Source organism: Stegostoma tigrinum, chromosome 21 (genome assembly GCF_030684315.1).
Source record: "Stegostoma tigrinum isolate sSteTig4 chromosome 21, sSteTig4.hap1, whole genome shotgun sequence".
In the NCBI taxonomy this organism is placed as follows: Eukaryota; Metazoa; Chordata; class Chondrichthyes; order Orectolobiformes; family Stegostomatidae; genus Stegostoma; species Stegostoma tigrinum.
The window spans coordinates 38,084,357-38,106,648 of record NC_081374.1 but is presented as its reverse complement, the minus strand read 5'-3'; the positions used below and the strand labels follow the sequence as shown (position 1 = coordinate 38,106,648).

The 22,292-nt window shown below is 38.4% G+C and overlaps 1 protein-coding gene across 8 annotated transcripts in view; it reads left to right on the top strand.

Annotated features, from left to right (window-relative positions):
• The window catches only part of bltp3a (bridge-like lipid transfer protein family member 3A), a 90,847-nt gene that overhangs the window by 49,065 nt on the left and 19,490 nt on the right, over positions 1-22,292 (top strand). For 7 of the 8 annotated variants that reach the window (XM_048553429.2, XM_048553425.2, XM_048553428.2 and 4 more), the window contains 8 exons: positions 506-647; positions 2,404-2,597; positions 4,439-5,979; positions 11,387-11,577; positions 16,187-16,362; positions 16,688-16,838; positions 18,492-18,748; positions 20,303-20,411. In XM_048553429.2, the coding sequence (XP_048409386.1) occupies positions 506-647; positions 2,404-2,597; positions 4,439-5,979; positions 11,387-11,577; positions 16,187-16,362; positions 16,688-16,838; positions 18,492-18,748; positions 20,303-20,411 (2,761 nt within the window). The remainder of the gene's footprint in view (positions 1-505; positions 648-2,403; positions 2,598-4,438; positions 5,980-11,386; positions 11,578-16,186; positions 16,363-16,687; positions 16,839-18,491; positions 18,749-20,302; positions 20,412-22,292) is intronic. The other variant, XM_048553427.2, reaches the window with a different exon arrangement.

The window sequence follows — 22,292 nt, the reverse complement described above, 5'->3', positions numbered from 1 at the left end:
CTTTTACCAGAATACAATTAAAACTGTTTACAGTTTTAGCTGGTGAGAGGAAGTAACTGTTACCACTTGTAGATGTGTTTCTCTGTTTAGTCAGTGACGTGGTCCTGGATGTCCAAGTGTAATTGAGAACGTGAAATAGTTGGTGACTAACTTTTTTGAGTTACTCCATCTTCTTCCAGCTGCTGTTTTCTGTTTTGATTGGATGATGGGAGATATTTTAGGCGGTGACTTAAAGATTTGTTTTCAACCTAGACCTGTCCTTCCAGGTTTCCCCACATCAATCAAATTTGAATGCTTATTACTGGAAGAATTTGATTTCTTGTAATCTGGCAAGATGTCACATGTCCATATCATAGACTGTCATCCTTGCTGCCACTGATCTGTTGATTCATCTAGTCACCACTACCCTGGGGAATGTTTTGTAATGAAATGGTTTAATAAAGAAAAAGATGATTCATTTGAATATTTTGATTTAATAGAATATTGATACTTCAATTTATTTAAGGTGTCCACTGCAGGTCAGCATAGCAAGAAGCCAACATCGTTACTTTCCTGCAACAGGACATCTTACCATCTTCCAGCTGGCATGTCAGCAATTCACATTGAATTCACTGAATACTATTTTCCTGACAGTAAAGAATTTCCTGGTAAGGTTATTACAGATAGATAAGTAACTTTGCAAAATATGTAGTGAATTTGGCATTTGTGTTTGATATCATTTGTCTTGTACAATGTGCCCTGTTTTATAACTGCACTGCTTGTTGTATTTAGTAAAATTTGATGACAATCTTGTTACATGCCAATTACAGAAGTGAAAGAGGTCTGACACTGACAAGTTGATAGTACTGAAAACAACAAATGTTGGAGATCACAGCAGGTCAGACAGCGTCAGTGGAGAGAGAGCAAATTATTGTTTTGGGTCTAGATGACTCTGAAGACTGAAAACATTAGCTTTCTCTCTTTCCATGGATGTTGTCTGACCTGCTGTGATTTCCAACATTTGTTTTTGGTGCAGATTCTGGAACCTGCAGTAACTTAATCCTAAATCAATAATAGTAATGGGACAAGTTCATGTTGCTTTTACAGTGCCGTTTATAATGGATTAGGAATAATTTTTTTTCTCTTAATACCTAAAATTGAATTGAACAGATCAAGCAGCATCATTCTTCCATTTGTGTGCACTATGCAACTGAAAAGTATAGTCGAGTTTCTTCGTCTGCCAGCTGTACAATATTAATTATTGCAAGATTTTATTTTCTAGGCATTTTGTAGAAATGTGAGTCCAACTCTTGCCTCTTTGGAAGCGATATTCAATTAATCCTATTTCTATCTTTTACTCATTGTTATGCACATTTGTCCTTTTACAGCCATAAATCCAATCCAGTATTGAAAATTGTTGAATCTGTTTCCGTTTATAGGCAGTGCATTCTAGAATGTAATTTCTTGGCCGAGAATTACATTAGTCAGCCTAAAGATGATGCAATATGTCTAAGTAAATTATTTAGGATGCTTCCTTTTTATTTTGAGGCAGTATGTCTTGATCACAGAATGGAAATATTCCATTGAAATTGAACTGGTTGAAGATTGCAAACGTAATTCATCAACAGCTAACAAGTTAGAGTAGGTGAATTAGTTTTGACCACTCATCCATTAAGTGTTCTCTGTTCAGTCTATGACGACAATATTTTTATGCCTTCTAACACTGGTCCTTGTCTGGCCACTGAGTTGGAATAACAATCTATATGGAAATATTGCCATAATGTATGTAAAATTAGACTGCCAGCAGAAACTATCTTTATTATCCTTGATATTGAGGGTAGTGTGGAGGATAGATTGTTGAGCGTTATCATTAATATCCTCCCATTTGAAATGTTGCCTGTCCTCTGAGGGCCACAAGCTATAACCCTGATTTATCAATCTAACCATCAAACTTTAACATTTAATCCTGTTTATGCTTATGATGCAGATTGGGATTTAGTGTTTTTTAGATCACACTGATTTTGGAAATAGCTGTTTTAACTTTGTCCATGTTTTTGGAATTTAATTGTGAGACACTGAAATGGATTGTGTCAGCCACTTGTAATATTTGCAATTTAAGGGCAGTTGTGGATATTGAATGTGATTATTAGGTTACAAGAAAGTATACCTGGTGTGACGCATACATGTTGGGCGCCTTCATTTTTCTTTATTTGATAGTATTTATATACTACTCTACTGGGACACTTTACATAATAACCGTTCAATGCAGTAAAGGCCATGGGTGTTTGATCAGAACTGGGCGATATATTTTCATTAGGTTTTAATGAATTAACTACAGATTATTCTGTATTTGTACCATTGTGTCACCGTGAAGCAATATGTTATTCTTTGCTTTACTTTTATATCTTTTTGTCCCATCTACAGTGCCTTCTCCTAATCTTTATGTAAAGCTCAATGCCTTGCAATTTACACTTGATCCAGTCAGCATGCTGTGGATGAACTCCTTCTCTTTGGATTTGTATCAGACACTACAGCAGTTTAAAGCCATTTATAAACTGAATAATTCTGTGAAAGTGGATGAACATGTTGACTTTTGCATGAATGGACTCCTGTTGAAGGTTAGTTGCTATCATAGACTGTTGAAGTTAGTGTTTAAAATTTGACAAGAATGTGCTGTAGAATCCTGTGGGAAGTAATGATGATCACCAGTTGTTGAATTAAAACAGGCACATGCTGAGATGTGCTGTGATGCCAGGTATGGAAGCTGTATGTCCCAAAAACTGGCACATTGTTTCAATGGCACGTCCCTTTGGCTTTTTGCACAGTACTGATGCCACACTCGTGAGTGTCCAAAATTAGATCAGGTTCCACAGTTGATACCTTCTTTTGAATAAGCCTTTATTGTCAGCAAAATATTTGGGCAACCAATGTTGAATCTTCAGTTGGACCACCAGTATGATGAACTTAAAGGTACTCAAAGGTGCATATTAATGCACAGGACCCTGTTCTTTGCAAACAGGGCAAACATATTTATGTCCTGTGCCATCTTCAACTTGACAAAATAGGTGGCAGCCATTCACCTGGTTTATTTGTCAGCGCAATATGCCTTGATGAAGCCTGCAGTGCACAGTTGGTAATTCGTAACTGGTATTTTGTCCATCTCGCGCCCTCGCTCGCCTGCGCCCTCCTGGAATATGAAAGTTGGCTTTCCCCTTAGACTTGTATTCTTGTGAACTATTGAGTCTAAGATTTACAAGCTTTGCCAAAATATCTTTAGCAAGTATAAACACTTGAAAAAAGAATATGTTGTTTCTACTTCAAGTAGATGAATGTGGAGACAAGTTTACTGGCCCTCAAAAATACCTCGTATGAAAAAGACACTCAAACTCAGTATAAACCAAGGTGTGCCGTTATGTTGCTGTATGTTTAATTTTTTTTTTTCCTGTGCATTGATTTTTCTGATTTGAAAAACGCTTATACTTGTAAGTTTTACGGTGCAATAATTTGTGCGTTAATCATGATGTCACAAGTGAAAATTAATGTGCAGATGACATAAAGAACTTCATTCATGATATGCCACACAGGTGCATTGAAAATTTAACTGTGGCACCAAGCCATGTAAGAAATACTACTAGGTCAGATTACCAGAAGCTTTCTCAACAAAAGGTTTTAAGCAGTTCCTCCTAGAAGAAAATTGATTTCAGGAGGGGTAGGAAACAAGTTCAGGTCTAAACACCAAGACAATTAACAGTTCAGCTGTCGTTGGTGAGATTATTGTAATTGGATGTGCTCAAAAGGCAGAATAAGATGAATGCGATCCTTCTGAAGACTGTGGTGTTAGAGCAGATGAGCTGTGGAGGAATTAAAAACAAGTGTGAATTTCAAAAGCAAAGTACTGCAGATGCTGGAAATTGGAAATAACATTGGGAAAACACTGCCTCAATTCTTCCTATCCAAGTGAAGAACCTCCTGTTTTCCCACATTACATTCTCCAAAGTGTATTACAAAGGGCTTTCTGGGTGCTAACTTGCTAAAAAGGTGCAGTTTGATTTTAAAATTATCATAACATTCTCCCTTGCTTGGAAGAGGTATTAAATCACAACTTGACAGAATTATAATGAGAGTTCGCAAACAGAACAAGCAGCAGTGTACAGAAGGCCAGCTCCAGTTTTGTTTTGCTATTTGCTTCAATGTTAAAATTTCATACTTATTTCGTGAAATTCAAACTAGATGAATAAAGTTCTCAACTCTGGAGTAAAACAAGACTTCCTACTCTCTGAATAGAGGTGTAGATGGATATTTTTTTGAGGAGGAGGTGGAAAGGCAAAATCAATAAAGTGACTTTTTTTCTTGTACAGGAATTAAGGTCATGTGAAGTGATATTGTTCAGAATTTGCTTGACTTCATAATTTGAACCACAAACAATTAATTATTAATTTTTTTCCACTTTATTTTGCAGTTCATTATTCCTGTGGACAAGAAGGTAATGGCTCATCCAGACAGACCACAATACCTCACCATTCAGACTTCAGATGTTGTAGCTACGAACACCCGTCACTCTCTAAATTGCACGCACTCTGATCTCCAAATGGTGCTAAAAGCCTTCAAAGACTTTGAATTCTTTCATGTGTCATATAAAGAATTCCCCAAATATGCAGACAGTTTTGATGTGCTGCAAAGTGTTTTCTTCCATCATGCTTTTGAGCAACAAATCAATATGGATAGAATACACACACAAAAGAATTGCACCTATGATGTATTGAAAACATTGTCAGCTGCAGACATTTGGTCGCTCCATTTTTCCCTGCTGTGGTTGGACTTTGAAGGCATTGAGAGTTCAAAGGGAAAGCCTTGGAATTTTGTGGATGCCTTTCCCCTTTCCATTTGGGTGTCCCAACCATCTAAGTTTCAGAAAGCCAAGGAATTCTCCAGCCATTCAGCATCCGAATATAGCACTGATTTAGAGGATTGCAACACTGGTTTGGGCCACAAACTTAATTTGCTCAATTGCAAAGAATCCCTTGGAAATGGATTACAGGCTAATACAAAGCAGGATTTTATGGGAGCAGATGTGCTCCGATCTTCTAAAGGGATTGGAGAGCAAGGAAAATTCAGAGAAGCCAGCACAAAGGATGATTCTGAGGCAGATGTACATGTTCTAGTGTACAGCACTGCCCATGTAAAAGCACATATAAACCATTACCATTACCTTGTTCTACTCAGATTGAAGGAGTGTCTCATTCAGTTACAGGAGGACCTCAATCAGGATGTGCAAAAGTTGACTAAAAATCCAGTTAAATCTGGCAGTACTTGCATAGGGTTGTTGATAAAAAGTGCAGAAATTGCTTTACTGCTTCATCCTGTACCAGCCAGTCACGATGATGCCAAATCCCGGGAATCTGAAAGCACAAGTCTCGCTGAGTCAGAACTTTCACCTTCTGGAAGTAAAGAGAGTCTGACTGTGGAGGTAAAACCTTTGAACAGAGCAACAACTGATCAACTGGACACTACCATTAATTCTATGGATGACAGTGGGATTCACAATGGGGATTTAAGTATTGCCACATCATTAGATCTTGGTGTTTTGTCGCAAGATGGTATGCTTGTGAGCAGTGCTCCTGTTGCTAATGCTAAAGAGGTAGTAGAAAAAGGACTTGTGGAGGAAGCATTTGAAGCAGTGGAGTCACTAGACGCTGAACATTCTGGAGATGTCATTGATCACTGTACATCTCACCCCACTTTAGCCACAAGCACACCTTTGATTTTACACCCACAAAGAAAGAGCAAATCATCTCTTGATGATGTCCAGACTGATCCTGTTCCATTTGAGGATGTTGATTCAACGCCATTGACCGTAACAAAGGATGTTGCAAAAGAAGCTTTGCTCATAACTGTGGATTTCACTAAAGAAGCTGTTTGTCTCACAAAAGATGCTTTCAGTCTCAGCAAGGAAAAGATGGCAAGCACAATGCAAAAGATGCTTTCTCTATCGTCCTCTAGGTAGGCTCAAATGGTTTTCGGGCCGTGATTATTATATCGTTAATGTTTACCTAAATATCTCTGAATACTGGTCTAAGTATAAAACTTAATGTATTTGTTTTGCTTTTTGTATGACTTTTATGGTTTTGCAAAAGTCTTAACCAAAGGAGTCCAGTGGATGCTAATTTGCTCATCTTTGTTAAGCTTTTTGAATTGCTATAACAAGGTGTAGAGCTGGATGAACACAGCAAGCCAAGCAGCATCAGAGGAGCAGGAAAGCTAACATTTCGGGTCTAGACCCTTCAGAAATGGAGGAGGGGAAGGGGATTCTGAAATAAATAGGGAGAGAGGGGGCGGCTCCCTGTATCTGCGTGGGTTTCCTCCAGGTGCTCCGGTTTCCTCCACAGTCCAAAAACGTTTAGGCTCGGTGGATTGGCCATGCTAAATTGCATGCAGTGTTCAGGGATGTGTGGATTAGGTGGATGGGTTTGGGTGGGTTCTCTTGGGGTTGGTATGGACTCGGTGGGCTGAAGGGCCTGTTGCCACACTGCAAGGCTTCTGTGATAATTAAAGATATAACATTGTTCTGTTACCTTGATGTGCTCGTACAGTACAATCTGCCTGTAAAGCACATAAGACAGCACTTTTCATTTGGTACACATAAAAACAAATCAAATCAAAGCAGGATGAGATTTATGAAGTTTGAAACATTTACAAAATAGGAGAAGGAATAGGACATTTTGCCCCTCAGGCCAGCCCTACCATTGAACAAAACAATGGAGTCCGGTCCCCATCCACGACTCCTCTAGTTTAAAAATCAGCTCCTACCTTCTTTGAGTATTCTAGAGTCCACCACTCTCTCTCTGGGATGGAAATTCCAGACACTTACTACTCTCTGGGCGAAGCAGTTTCTTTGCATTTCAAATGCATGTCCCTTATTCTGTAACTATGCCCCCTATTTTGAGATGCTCCCACGAATGGAAAGATCTTCTCAACATCTTCCCTGTCGAATGCCTTCAGAATCTTGCATGTTTCAGTAAGATCCTTCGCCATTCTTCTAAACACTCATAAATTAATATGTAACCTGTTCATCCCTTTTTGATCAGTCAACTTCCTCATCCCAGGAATCAGCCCAGTACGTCATCTTTTTTGTTTAAGTATGGTGACCTAAATTGGGCTCAATACCTACGATCCAGCCTCACCGATATGCTGTGCAGTTCTCAAGACTTTTCCTTTTCAGTTACTTTCTGCACTTGCATGCACGTGTTCTTTCTGCACAAGAACATCTGATGCTTCTATGCAGCATTTGTTTGGAGTCTCTCTCCATGTAAATAATTGCCTTTTGATTCTTCTTCTTACAAAAGTGCATGACCTCCCACTTTGTCACACTAAACCCCATCTACCTGGTTCTTGCCACACACGCAAGCTGGCCTTGCAGATTCCTTCTGTCCTTGATGATGTCATGCCCTTACCCCTATTTTTTTGTAATCAAATTTGGCCAGAGTACACTCTGTCCCTCCTCCATGTCATGAATATAGATAGTGTGTAATTGAGGCCATAAGTACTGATTACTGTGGCTCTCTTACCATTATGACCTTTTTCAGTTTGGAAGGACCTATCATTCCTAGCTCTGTCTTCACTGTTCAGCAATCCTCAATCTGTGCTAATATATTAACCCCAATACTGTGAGGCTTAAACTTTGTATGTGACTTCTTTCCCATGATATTTCTTATTTCGACCCAGATTGGTTCCACTTTATGATCGATTGCATCTATGTCACTGCTTCCTACCAGATTGATAATTATTTTAAATAATGGAACTGCACTCCCTAGCCCAAATTGTTTTCTTTGTGCCCATTCTACCAGAACATCAAATGTTTGAATAACAGATTCCCAAACTTACAAACACATCTCTGCAATAGATGTCAGTTCATATTTATTTTATTTCTGTTGGTGCTGTCAACTCATTTTATCTTGTTATGAATACAGCTGTGTTCAGATTTAAGCTTTAATTTCTTACCTTTGTTGCCACTTCTGTTTTCTACTGCATTTTTTTGTTTATAATTCCTGCCCCTTCCTGTCATGCTTGATTTATGCATTGCCTCTTCACTAATGTACACCTCTGCTTTGTTTTGTTATTGAAATGTTTGAACTTATGTTCAATTGAATCATCCTCCTCTTCAGCCTCCCCACCTCCCAAATAGTTAGCTTAGAGCCCGAGCTATGAGGCTGCATGGATCAAATGAAGCCTACGCAACAACAGTGCTCTCTGTTTCCTCAGTACTGGGTCTAGTGCTTCATGCATTGGAAACCATTTCTTCCATACCAGTGTTTTGAACCACTCATGTACTACTCTAATCTTATTTCCCTTATACCAATTTGCATCTAGCTAAAGATCAAAGGGAGGTGATGGTCTAGTGGTATTATCACTGAACTATTAATCCAGAGACCCAGATAACGTTCTGGGGACCCAAGTTCAAATCCCACCATGAATTTGAATTCACAAAATATCTGGGATTGAATCTCATCATGACCATGAATCCATTATGGATTGTCAGGAAAAACCCATCTGGCTCACTAATGTCCTTGAGGGAAGGAATGTGCCATCCATACCTAGTCTGGCCTATGTGTGGCTCCAGACCCACAGCAATGTGGTTAACTCTTAACTGCCCTCTGGGTAATTAGGGATGGTCAATAAATGCTGGCCTAGCCAGCAATGCTGTCATCCCATGAATGAATGAAACACAAGACCTTTTGCGGTTCTGATTAACTTAGCCCAGAGATGCTCTTTTCCAGCCCTACCTATGACATTGTAATCTAAATGGATCATGACAACAGGATACTTTTCCTGCCATTGCAAGTCCCTTTTACCTAGAAGGGATGTGCTGAACCTTGGTACCAGGTAGGCAACACTGCCCTGGGGGCTCACCCTACAATGGTATTCTACTCCACCACCCACCCTCACTACTGCTACACTTAACTTTTTTCTCCCTCTCCCTCTCCCCTCTATGTGGGTGTTGCTTTCCTATGAATTAAATGCATAATTGAAATTCTGGGAGGGGAAAAAAATGTGAAATGACCGCTCGGAAGAGTTGAATCTTAAAATTGAATCTAAATTCCAACCAAAAAATTCCACTTGATTACAGGTGTCTGCAGTCTGGAAGTAAATGTAGCTTATAAAAGATCACATAGGCCCACAAAAACATCCAGTTTAAGGATTGATGGATAAACTGTGAGAGGACCACAGATAATGATTTGTCCACAAAATCTCTTGTGTGTCACCTAGCTCATGATCTAATCAAATGAATCATTATGGTTTCACTTTGTGTCTTTCCTCTGAAGGAAGAATTGGTCTTTTTACTGTTGGAACAATTGAAGTCATTTCCTTCTGCAAAGCTGTGATTCAGCATAACGTTACCATTTGGGAAATTGTTTTAAATATTGTATGATTTTCTATCAACTTTGAGTATGTTCTCTGTAATTAGTGCGCTTCGCTTTTTCTGCTGTGATGGGAATTTATTTATGATTTGGTTTGAGTTTGTATCACCTTTTTTGTGCTGTGCACGATGCCCCAGATTTTGGTCAAACTGAAGTTGAATAAGTTGAAATGTAACAGAAATTGTTGATCGAGTCCTGTTAAGAAACTGAACTGAGTTTGATGCTTATAGAATCGAGGGCAAATTATTAACTTGGTGAACAGATTGGCTGAGCAGCAAGAGCTAGAGAATACAAATAATGAGCAGGAGCTCCATTTGGCAGAATATTACTCGTGTAATACCCCACAGGGACAGAAGTGGTCTCAGCTATTTACTCTGATAAATCAGAGAGCTTGCCTGTCTGGCTTTGTTGATCAGACAAAAATGTGTGGAAATATAAATTCTAAAGCTGCATTTAATTACGTGATTGAAATCAGTTGTGCACAATGTGAACTGTTGTTATGGACAAGGCCAGACCCCCTCAAAATATTTTAAGGCAGCCTTGAGGCTAACTTTTTATTATTGTAAAAGTGAATATAAAGTGCTGTGTTTCTAATGCAATTGAATGGGGTCAAACTATTTAGCGTTAAACCAAACAATTTATTCAAACACTCTAGTTAAAATACAACAAAAGAAAGAAGAACATAGAATAACTTAACTCTAAGGGCAAACTTAGATGAATAGTAGATACAACAGCTATTACTAATTAACTATTACAATATAGTAATACCCCATAAACACATCCCTTGACAAAAAGGCAGATTCAGTCATCTGATTTTTCTCACATGCAATGCCTGCAGTAGGCAGAGAACCCCAGCGAGATAGAGGAAAGATAGCTTCTGCTGAATCTAAAAGCTTTCCAAAAAAAAACACTAGAAAACCTGGTCTGTGAAAGCTTTCACACACATTCAGGCTGCTTCTGTTGTTAACTCCAGTTATCACTGAACCAGTGTTTTTTGTCTCTTTTTTAATATAACTTCCTTGTGTTTGTGCTCCATGCCTTTTATTTATCCAGTCCAAATAAATAACTAAAGTCTTAAACTTAACTGCCATGTTCAATGATTTAACTGCGTTTATGTCTGGATACCTTGGCTACCCAGCCCCTGTTAGAAATGTCCCTTTTGTTTTGTATTGTCTCTGTTCTTCCTGCCCAAAATGAATCATTGCATACTTATCTGTATGCTATTCAATAGTCCGTTGGATGAATCCAAGGTAGGTAAGTTGCTGTGCTTCTGATAGTTTCCGTTTCCTGTTCGCAAGGTTAAAACTGGCCTGTCATCTCTAGTTTTATGTTGACACATGTTTTTTGAAAAACTGATATTTGCAATTCTCCTGTCTTCTGGCCACACCCATGATTCTGAGGGTTGCAAGATTATGGGTAGTGCCTCTACAATTTTCATTCTTGGGTCCCTTTTTATATCTTCAGATGCATCTCTTTTGGATTGAATGCCTTACCATCTTTAAGTATGGACAGTCTGTCCAATATCATTCCTTAACCAATTTTTAAACCACTAACTGTAAACTATGTCTTTCATTAAAACTTACACAGCATCATCTTCCTTGTTTCTAAAAAAAACAAGATATTCCTTCTAGTCCCTCAGCCCTGAACCCTGCATATAATCCTTTGTTTTTGTTTGTTTGTTTTGTCCTTATTCAAGTCAATTAAGTGATGATGGAGCTGTGACTGAGATTTATTTAGCATGCTTGATGCTTACAAAATGTGCTTCCTCACCTGTATGGCTCCATAGCTAAATTTCCTGTTTACGTATATCTTGGATTATAACGAAGCACTGTTCCATGTTACTCTATTGAAATGTTATTCTGTCCTCTTAAAGACTGTGTGGTTTTTTTAGGTGTTCTTGAAGGTTAACTTCAGGATTTTGGACCAGCATATCTTTGTTTTGCTTCGCTGCTGCACCTGACTGAATCCAAGTTTGTATTTTCTTTCTGAAGAGAACAGCTGTCAAAAGGAGAAGATGGTTTATCCTCTTCTTTATCCAGCACCAAACTGCGACTTTTAAACATGAAACGCACCAACTCGCAGCATTCCCTCGACAGTATGTCATTTGACGGAAGTCTGACAGAAGATGGAATATCTGTGGACAGTGACAGCAGTGAGAAGTATGTTATCCTCCTAGAAGCAGGTACAAAGTTTTAATTCAGCAAATTGACAAAGAAAAATATTATGCATTTTATTGATTTTAGCAATGACTAATGAATGGAAAGACAGTGAGACGAACTTGGAGCATTGTTGAATTAATGCTATCAGGCCTCACACATCCCATGCAGGTTATCAGCGTATCTAAGAAGTATTTCTAGTCAGAAGCAGAGGAAAATATTTATAACAACACGATTATCATTTTGTGAACCAAATGTTTCAGACTAATGCAAAGATCCACAACAGGTGGTTAATTTTGAGCTGTCTCTGTTGACGTTGTCTCCAAAGTGAGACTACACACGGCCTTTTAACAAGTTACGCATTTGTTGACTCATGCTGTAGATTAGGCTATGTGAAGTAGAGACAAATAACTGAACAGACGGCAAATCAACAATAATACCTGGACTTAAACCTGTGGAGAGATTATCCAAATTGTGCCAGTTTTCACTGGAATTTAGAAGTTTAAGGAGTGATGGGATCGAACTGATCAAAATGTTAACAGGAAAAGATGGATAAGATAAACTATTTCCACTGGTTTGCGATTCTTGAATGAGGAGGCCTAAAACTTAAGGCTAGTCTGTCCAGAAGAGATGTTACGTAGAACATGGAGCAGTACAGCACAGGAACAAGCCCTTGGGGCCCACCATGTCCATCCTGACTGATGTTAGGGAGCACTTTTACACTCAAGGGTAGTGGAAGTTTGGAACTCTCTTCTATAAATAGCAGTTGATGGTAGATCAGTTCTTAGTTTTTAAATCTGAGATAGATACATTTTTGTAAAGCAGCGATATTAAGGGATATGCGCTAAAATGGGTCAATAGAGTTAGGCCGTAGACGAGCCATGGAATAGCAGAACAGAGGTGAATGGCCTATTCTTGTTCCGATGTTCAAATGAACTGGGGAAAAAATGGAATGTACAGGATCAGGGCAAAGGTTAATAGTTCATATGAAAGGGGCATTGCAATTGGTGTCCAGATGGATTAATAATGGGACCTATTGTGAGTTTTTAAATTAACAGTTTGGCCCTGGAATCAAGTAACTCATGATCAGAATTTGGCTGTACCAAACTGGGGATGCAACTAATATAGGAAGATGTAACATAATGTATGAAAAGTATAGAAAACATGCAGACAGTAATCAATGGTTGATAAACCAACTACTTAGATGAGTAAGTGGTGCACTTAGAGGAAAAATGGAAACGGCATCATTGTTCTAAAATATGAAATTGGAATTGACGAGAGGAATCTGGGATATAGCTGAACAAATTATTGTGATCGGCATTGCAAATGAACAAAGCAATTGAACTGATAACAAAACACTGGTGTTTATTTCTGGGGTATAAAGTACAGAAATGTGAAATGGTGCTGAAGTTGATCAGAGCACAGTCAGACTGCACATGATCCAGGTAATCTGAGGCATTGGGAAAAATACAAGAAAGATTGACTGGGATGGTGCCAAAACAGTTAACAGTATCAGCAAAGATTGAACACAGTGGTGCTACTTTCTCTTCAAAGACAAGAAAAGAGATGCAAGAACATGGTACCTTGAGCTTGGACTTCCTGTCAATTATATCATAACTGAACGATTGATAGAATCTCTATACTGTAGAAAGAGGCCTTTTGGCCCATCGAGTCTGCACTGACCATCCAAAGAGTATCCCACCCAGACTGAGCCTCCTGTCCTATTCCAGAGAAATAGCAAGGCTGCATTGTCTTGACAAGGCTTCTGATCTTTGTACTTTGCAAATAGGCCACTTCTAATTCTCCTCCTAAACGCAAAAGAATATAGGACCGCTCTCAGTGTTTGCTGATTGGGTAGACCCCTCATTCCAGGAATCCCTTAAAACATGTGTTGCACACTCACTAAAACAACAGGAAGGAGACTAAAACGGTATATTGCATTCCAGATGTGCTGTCAGGAAAACACCATGTAATTCAAGTTTTTGTAATTTTTGCACTTAAGGCTATGATACTTTGTTGTCTTAATTGGTTGCTTTATATGTCTGTTTAATCTGTGGGATTTTTGGCAACTTTCAACAGCCCTTACTTGTCTGTCTCGTTGATACCCTGATTCCACTCTTCTTAGCAAAGTGGATAATTTCACATTCTGTCCTAAAACTTGATCTGCCACTTAGTTGCCAATCACTGATCAACTAGATCAATGAACTGACAAACAGATGGCATTCAGTCTGGATAAATGCAAGGTATTGCGTATTGGTACAACAAACAAAGACAGAGCTTATACAATTAATGGTAGGGCCTTGGGTGGTGTTGTCGAACAGACGGGCCTAAGAGTGCAAGTACATAATTCTTTTGAAGTTTGTATCACGTGTACACGTGGTAGTTTAAAAAAGGTGTTTGGCACGCTTGCCTTCATTGTGCAGTCCCTTGAGTATAGGTGTTGGAAGTCATACAGGACATTAGTGAGACCACCTCTGGAATATCATGTACGGTTTTTTGTTCGTCCAGCTGTAGGAAGGATTTTATTAAGCTGGAGGGGACTCAGAGATTTACCAGGATATTGACGGGTATGGCAGGTTTGAGTTTAACGAAAAGCTGGCTAGGTTATGACTTTTTCCACCAGAGCATCGGAGGTTGAGGGGGTGACCTTTATAGAAGTTTATAAAATAATGAGGGGTATAGGTAAAGTTAATGGGAGTTGTTTTCCTTTCCTAGGATGGGGGAATTTCAAGTTTAGAGGTACATTTTGAAGGTAAGTGTGGAGAGATTTTAAAAAAGACTTGAGGCGATTTCTTTTACTCAGAGGGTAGTTCACATGAAGTGGTGGATGTGGGTACAATTACAGCATTTAAAAGACACTTGGATAAGTACTTGAGTATGGAAGGCTTGGAGGGAAATGGGCCAGGAGCAGGCAGGTTGGGCCAGTTTAGTTTGGGAGTATGTTCAGCATGGACAGGTTGGACCGAACCGTCTGTTTCCATGCTGTGTGACTGACTCTAGGACTTAAGTCACTGAATTGGCCGATATCTCTCCGGTGTATGTGTTCCTCCCCCAGCTTTGGACTGTATGCACACTTGGATGTAGTACAATCATTGCTCAGTCGTGAATTAAAATTGTCATTATCACAGCAACACATTGATCCTTGTAGCATTCCATGAGTCTCTCTCACTCTCATTTGAAACACTTACTTTCAGCCCATTAGCCAATCTTCAATCTATTTTAATATTTTTTTCCTAGTCCCATGAAGCCTAATCTTGTGCAATGACATTTTAAGTGGCACCGTCTCAAATGCTTTTTAAAAGTATTTACCTATGAATCCAAAAGGGAAATGGAAATCAATTTTTAGTTAACAGTTGGAAGGTGGTGCCACAAGAAAATGTGGAAGTGAATAACTTTGATAATTTCAAAGGGAAACAGAACAATTACTTGAGGGGGGGGGAAAAAACCAAGACTGAAATGTGGGAAATGGAATAGGAGGAGATTTGGACTCGTACAGGCTATTTGAGCCTAAACACCTCTGTTGTGCTTTGCCATTATTTGTACATAGAAGAAATAATCCCAATTCAGACACTGGTTACATTGGTAGATTTTATTTCCGTCAAAGTTAATCAAAATTTCCAAGGAGATTTCAGTGTACAAGCTTTTCTTAAACATTGCTGATGGCCCATTTTAGTCTCTGTGGCCCACCTCTCAGTTAATTATCATGCCTGATGTACAACATCAGTCAGCTCTTCATACCTAGCCAAGTATTCAGTGGCAGTGTCTGAGCTGAGGAAGCAAATCTCAGCAGGTCTTCAAGCTGGCATTGCCCAAAGACTGATGTTTTTGTTAATTTCAATGAGCATTTGTGAATGAATCATTGGCATTAAAATTGGGAATGAGGTTGCTTTTTCAAAAAGCACTTTGTATTGTATCATTGGTCCAGTCTGTGTAGGTTAGTTATGATGTCCTCGGGTGCTACCAGCGCTGAATTATGCTAATGGAACATTGGCCATTTTTGTAACCTGACACCTTTTGAATCTCCTGACAGAATGTTTGTCCACTGACATTACATCATCATTCTTTTTGCCATGATCTTTTGAGTATAAGTGAACAATTGTTTAGGATATCAAAACTTGAGTGACTATATTGGGTCCATCAATCCCAACCTGCTTACCATTCATTCAACTAAATTATTACTGTGTGATAAAACTTTCTTTTTAATGTAGACTTCGAAAAGGATTGCTGACTCCTTCACGTAGGCTCCCTGGCTGCCAAAAACCTTAAGTTTGGATGATGGGTATAGCTTATCCAAATTGTTTAGAAGGAGTTTTGTTATATCATTTTAAAGGAAAATCTCTGCTTCATTTTAGGGAGCTTTGAAACTTTTGCAGATGGTTCAAAGAGTTAACTGTAAGTCATCAGTCTTTCAAATTGAAAGGATGGTGGTACCCTTTTGGCTGAGGTTCACAAATCTGCATTGGACCTTTGAAACATTGGTTTCATGAAAGAACAAAACTTTTGAAACTAAGATATTAAACGTCACATCTAATTAATGATTTGCACTGTTGATTTGCATTGGAGGTTAGAGTAACAGGTTAAATAACAATGCATTGATTGCACTGCCATATTTATTTGTGGGCTTTGAATGTTTAGAATCTGGACAAGAATCTCTTCCCCCAGATACCTGCATTGATACGACAGGTGGAATGGGCAGCAGTCAGAGTCTACCGGAATTTGTAGATGGAGGACATGGAGCACAAGGCTTTCACAAACCTTCCACAATGACAAATTCGTCAACTCAAAGTGAGGATGATTCTAATGCTGAACAGGTGTGGGTTTACTTATTGCAATGCAAATTTTTAAATTTTGTTCTTTGTAGCCCAAATAGTGTATTTAAGCTCTCTGAGTTGAAAACATTGAAAATTTGGTAAAACTTAAGAGAAACAACAGGAACATTTAATGAATTGGATATTTTTTTAAACAGGCTAAGTGGCCACCAATTGTATTGCATGATTCTGTTCCTGTACTCTCGCTGTGACAGAATATTTAGCCATCTTGGATGATGGAATGAATGTAGAATTTCTTAATGCATGGTTCTAGATTTTCATGTACGCTTTTACATGTGCCACTTTCTTTCATTGCTGATTTCCTTAGGCTTCTGTGTTGTTGCTGAAGATATTTGACTTAAATTGTGGAATTGATATCAGAGGTGATGATCTTTTTGTTGGTGTTGAAGCAAAAGAAGTGATTCCTGATCAGTTGGGCAACTTGGGAGTGCAGCAGTTTCTGAGCAGCCGTACAACTGGTAAGAGGCACAAACCAGAATTGTTCATAAATCGGTTAATGGTAGTTATTGTAACACTCTCTTCTACTAATTTTGTTGGAATTCTTTCAGTTGTGATATTATCCATAGACTAAATCAGAAGAAAATAATGACCAGGCTTCTTAACTTTCCCAGCTATTCATCATTGTAGTTAGTAGGAAAATCCTCCATTCCCAGCGTGGAAGGCCATTGGTCGTTCTTGTGCATTTGCTGCTTGAATGGAAGTGATCAACTCGATTCTCAAACCTTCCGCAGAGTGAAATATCTTCACAAAGAAACTTTTATATCTTCAACTACTTCATCACTGCCTTCCTGCCATCATTGTCAGAAGTTGGGATGTTCACTGTGCAACTTTTTTCATTGATGAGCAAACTGAAACAGTCTGTATCCTAATGCAGCAAGACCTGGATAGTATCCAGATTTAGACTGACAACTGGCAAGTGATGTGTACACCACACAAATGCCAGGCATTGACCATCTTTAATAAGAGAATCTAGCGATCTCTTTCCTGGCATAACTGTGATTGCACCTGATATATAAATGTCTAAAATAAAATCCTTAATAATTGGTTTACTTGGCACTTCATTATATTTCTACACTAAAAGCAAGTCCACATCCTGTAAAATGACAGTAAACATTTGCTCACGGTATAATTTTTGGTAAATTTGTAATGTATTCAGATAGAACTGTTGGCTACAGAGAAGTATTTCACATTTAGTCTCTAAGTTGCTCATTTCATACCAAGGGCTCGCAGGAATAGATAAAGATCTTGACGCTAGTCCTCAATGCAAAACAAAGTAAGGTTAATTTTTTTTTTAAATTTCCTTTTATTTTGATTAAATTACTTCACACAATCCAATTCATTTGATTTATTTTAGGAATTCAGCATGTGGCTAAAAAACATTAGTCAAATTTGAAACTTATTTTGATTTTTAGTTGACTCTGGAATTACTTTTGAATGTTCATTAAATTATGCACACAAACGAGGGCGGGTTTTTTTTTTAGCAGCATGTTCACCCCAAATGTGATTATCTCTTTTGTGTATCTATTGCAGTTGTTTTCAGATGAATTAGTTACTGGGACTAAATATGATTTTAATGTCAACTTTGGTGATTTTTTAAAGTCTGTGACAAGCTCCACATTTGATGGAAAAAATAATGGGATATCTGTTTGTTATAAGCAGGACAAGCTTTCTAGGTGATCTTATGACGCATGTTCAGGATCGGCTAAGATCCCCAGCTAGTCTCTTAGGAGACTGGGAGAGTGCTTTATAGCTTGTGTGTGCACTTTTAATTAAGTCAGTAATGTCAAGTCCTGCAATTATCATACTACTTACTATTACCAGTTTTTAAGCCAAGGATTCTGTGCAGGCATTCCATACAGAAAACCAGTTATTCCCTTTTCCTTTGCTCTATTCTGGTAGCTGGGTAAGTTTGTCTTCAAATGGTCATCTGATTTCCTTTTAAAAGTCCTCGATCTATGCTGCTATCAGCATTCTAGGTCATTGCATCATGTACAATGATGGTCAGATTATTTCAGCCTCATTTAAACATATCTCTTCAATTTAATTCATTGCTGAAGCATTCATTTTTACAGAGATTTTTCAAAGTTTTTTTTTAAACTGTTGATGTTCAGGTTTTCAGAAGGCCTGCTGTCTGGAGTCAAAGAGAAACCAACCTGCTGTGTGTTTGAGATTTGAATCTGGACCACACTTGCTGGTTCATTCTCCACTTGCTGTCAAGAATGGATTTTTACAATTCCATATCAATAATTACAACACAGAGCTGCTGATGTCATCTCTGACAAACCTGGGCCCTTTCTTGGAGGATGAGATCATTCCAGAGGTGATTCCAATGAAGATAGAACTTTTCAACTGCAGAATAACTCTCAAGGTATAAGACAATTAACAATGAAGTGATTTCTGTCATTTGAAAGGGAGACAGAATGATTGCCAATTGATATTGTAGGACAGGAATGGAATTCTGTAATTAAAATTTCAGTAGAAAACGTCCAGAAAGTGCAAGTATTGAGTATAAGCAGCACAGATTGCAGGAAAAAAGGTCATGCTTAGCCAACCATTTTGAATTCTTCTTACACAGTAGCCAGGTGTTATATAATTTAGCCAATATCGTTGAGTTTTGAAGAGACCTCTTTTAAGATACTTTCAAAGAAGACCCACAACTACAAATCAGACATGAGTGTTAATGGACAAACAGCAAGGTGGTTAAAATACAGATAAGACAGTATGGGTTAAAGGTTGTTACTCAAATGGCAATCAGTTGAAGTGATGTTTACAGGGATCTGTATGAGAACCACTGTTGCTCACCCTTTTACATAAAGAATTTAGACTCTTGGTCCCACAAAGTACAATTTGCCAAGTTACAGATGACATCAAATTGGGAGTTTTTTTTGAGACTGATAAAATGGACCAAGATGTTAAACTTAATCAGTGAATATATTTTTCAAATGACTTAAATACAGCCAAGTGTGGAGAGTAGGGGAAAGGTAAGGTGGTCTCACAGACCTTGGACATGTGTATTTAAATTAATTATAATAAATAGACCTTGAGGATACAGACACCGAAATCAAAGTTGTGATTCAAGATTAATAACTTATGCTTAAACATAAGGTCTCAATTTCCAGAGGGAGAAGAGTTGAAAAGTAAAGAAGTTATTTTAAGCTTTTATAAAACCTTCATTTAGACCACATCAAGTATGGTGAAAACTTTAGCCTACATATTATGAAAAAAAATGGAAGAAAACGCAAAGAAGATCTAATAGGTTAACACCAGAACTGAGAATACTCATCAGCAAAAGTGGAACTGCTTCGAACTCATCTCGATTCTGGAAGAGTTGGATGTTTCCAATTGTTGATTTCCAGCTGGAAGAATAGATATTGTGGTGACCAATTAAATTCAATAGAGACAATTCAACCAAAGTTTATTCACCCAGACTTTGGTCAGATTGTAGGGCACTGGATGTATTGGAGTAGTTGAGGTGATTAAAGAAAGATGTGTTTTCAGGATAGATGAGGTAAATCCATGCAGGAGAAAGGAATGGAATTCTCAGTTGACGGAGTTACATGAAGAGGGATTGGGGAAGGCTGACATGAAACATAAACATTAGGTTTGAATGTCCTTTTTACTCACTGGATTATTAATCCAATGAGAAAATGTACAAAACTGAAGAAAGTTGACAAAAAAACAACCAGCAAAGTGATTCAATTAGTTATTATGCTGGAGAGCAGTTCATGTTTGTATGAGTACGTGGAGAACATGCAGCTTGAGAATTAATGTACCTACACCCTGCTGATCTGCATTCCCCACCCCAGCATAAGTTGTAGCAACTCTTGGTACTATTTTTCAATCTTTTGTTCTGTAAATTTAAACCAATGAGAACTTTTAGAATATGAAATGTTTTGTTGCATTAAATTCTTGTTATGTAAAGGATGATGGCCCACGATTATATGCTACATCTCCTGGCCCTGTACCTGTGCATCTTGATGTTGATCACCTTGTGGTTCAGCGGATTGATGACGGGACTTTTTGTATAAGGGGTAAGTTGTTGACTTTTTGAATATAATCTGTGTGCGTGAGATCTGTACATCTTCATTCCAATTATCTATGCTGGACTTAGTTACTAGAATATCCTATTGATTTGGACTTGGTTTATTCTCAGACATGCATTTAAGTAGCAATGTTAATTTAGAAGAAGGCAGATGTATGAGCTGCCACTGGTAGGAGATGCCATGCTGGATTTTAATCATGAAGCAGAGAATTTTAATATTGGGATATTAGGAGTTTGAACATTATGCCTGTATGCGCAGGCTTCCTCCCACAGTTCGAAGGTGCGTGAGTTAGGTGAACTGGCCATACTAAATTGCCCATAGTGTCCAGGAATGTATCGGCTATGTGGGTTAGCCATGGGAAGCACTGAGCAGAACTCCAACACTTCAATTAGAGGTCCTTCTGATGTTGTCCAGAATGATAATGAAACATCTGCCCACCACAGAACAACCGGCTCGGTGAACTAACAAACAGCTACAGACCAAATGGCCTGCTTCCACATTGTAGGGATTCTATGAGAAGTTGAGTTAGGCAGAGCTGGACATGGAGGTGAAAATAGGTGAGCTTAGTGGTGGGTAGGATTGGAAAATTTCATTTTGGAATAGAATGCTGAGGTAACAAGTAATCTACGGTTGTTCGTTAGCTCACAGAGCCGGTTGTTCTGTGCGTGACGTTTTGTTACCATTCTAGGCAACATCATCAGAACGACCTGTAATCAAAGTGTTCGTGTTCTGCTCCGTTCCAAATTTACATGACTGTCCGGCGTGGTGGAACTTGTCACTTCCGGTTCTGTTTATTTTGCAGCGGTCTGTGTACGGTGTTTATTTTTTTATGTTGGTGGAATCCCATGAGAACAAGGCTTCCAGAAATTCTCTTGCATGTCTGTTGTTCACTTGTCCCAGTGTAGTCACTTTGTCCCAGCCGACTGAAGGCCTTCGTTATCTGTGCGTATTGAAATAAGCGAATGTTGGTCATGTCTTGTTAAAAATTTCTGGAAGCTTGGTTCTCATCGTTGGACTCCATTTAACAAACACATGGAAATAGATCCTGTATACGGACTGGTGCTTTAAAAAACAGAACTAGAAGTGACCAGACGCCCTCAACAGAGGATCGTATAAATTCAGAATGAAGCAGAACACCAAGCTGTGAGTGGAACCAAGTGAGGGCAGTATTGCCAAGCTGGATGATGATATAGGCGTGGTGTTGAAGGATACTTTGGTCAGTTGTGTTAGAGGCTGCAAGAAAGGACAGTGACTGTTGCATTAGTGATGGACTATGATTTGTGTTCTTTGTCACTTCAGTGTTGACTTGTGAGAGAAACTGGACCGATTCACATGACAATTTAGGGGAAACTGGGTACAGGTCTTCAGGGTGGGGGTGTGGTCACAACATGCAGAAGCACATGGAAAAGAAAAGTAGGTCGGAAATCTGATTGTTTGCATGACAAAGGAGATCAGGGTGAATTTATTTTTTGAAAGAGAGAAGTCATAAACTTTCCTTTATAAATGGGGGAGTCTTTACTTGATATGAAGGAATTGATAGATGAAATTCCTGTATGTTACTATACTTGTAGATTATAGTTGTTTCTTTAGGAAAAGAGACTGGTAGAAATTACGGCTGGCCTTCTCAGGTAGTAAGCAAACGGAGATCTTAGTTGTGATGGGAAGTCGATTTAATGTAAGAGGACTGATCAATATCTCTCCAGGGTGAAAGGAAGTTTTCCAAGATTCACAAACATCCTTTAACTTTTAATGACTTGAAAATCAGTGAATAATTGTAATCCTTGATAATTTGAACTCTTGTATAACATTTAAACAGTATCATTAGCTAGTCTTTACCTTAGCATTTTGTAAATGTATTTTATATTAATC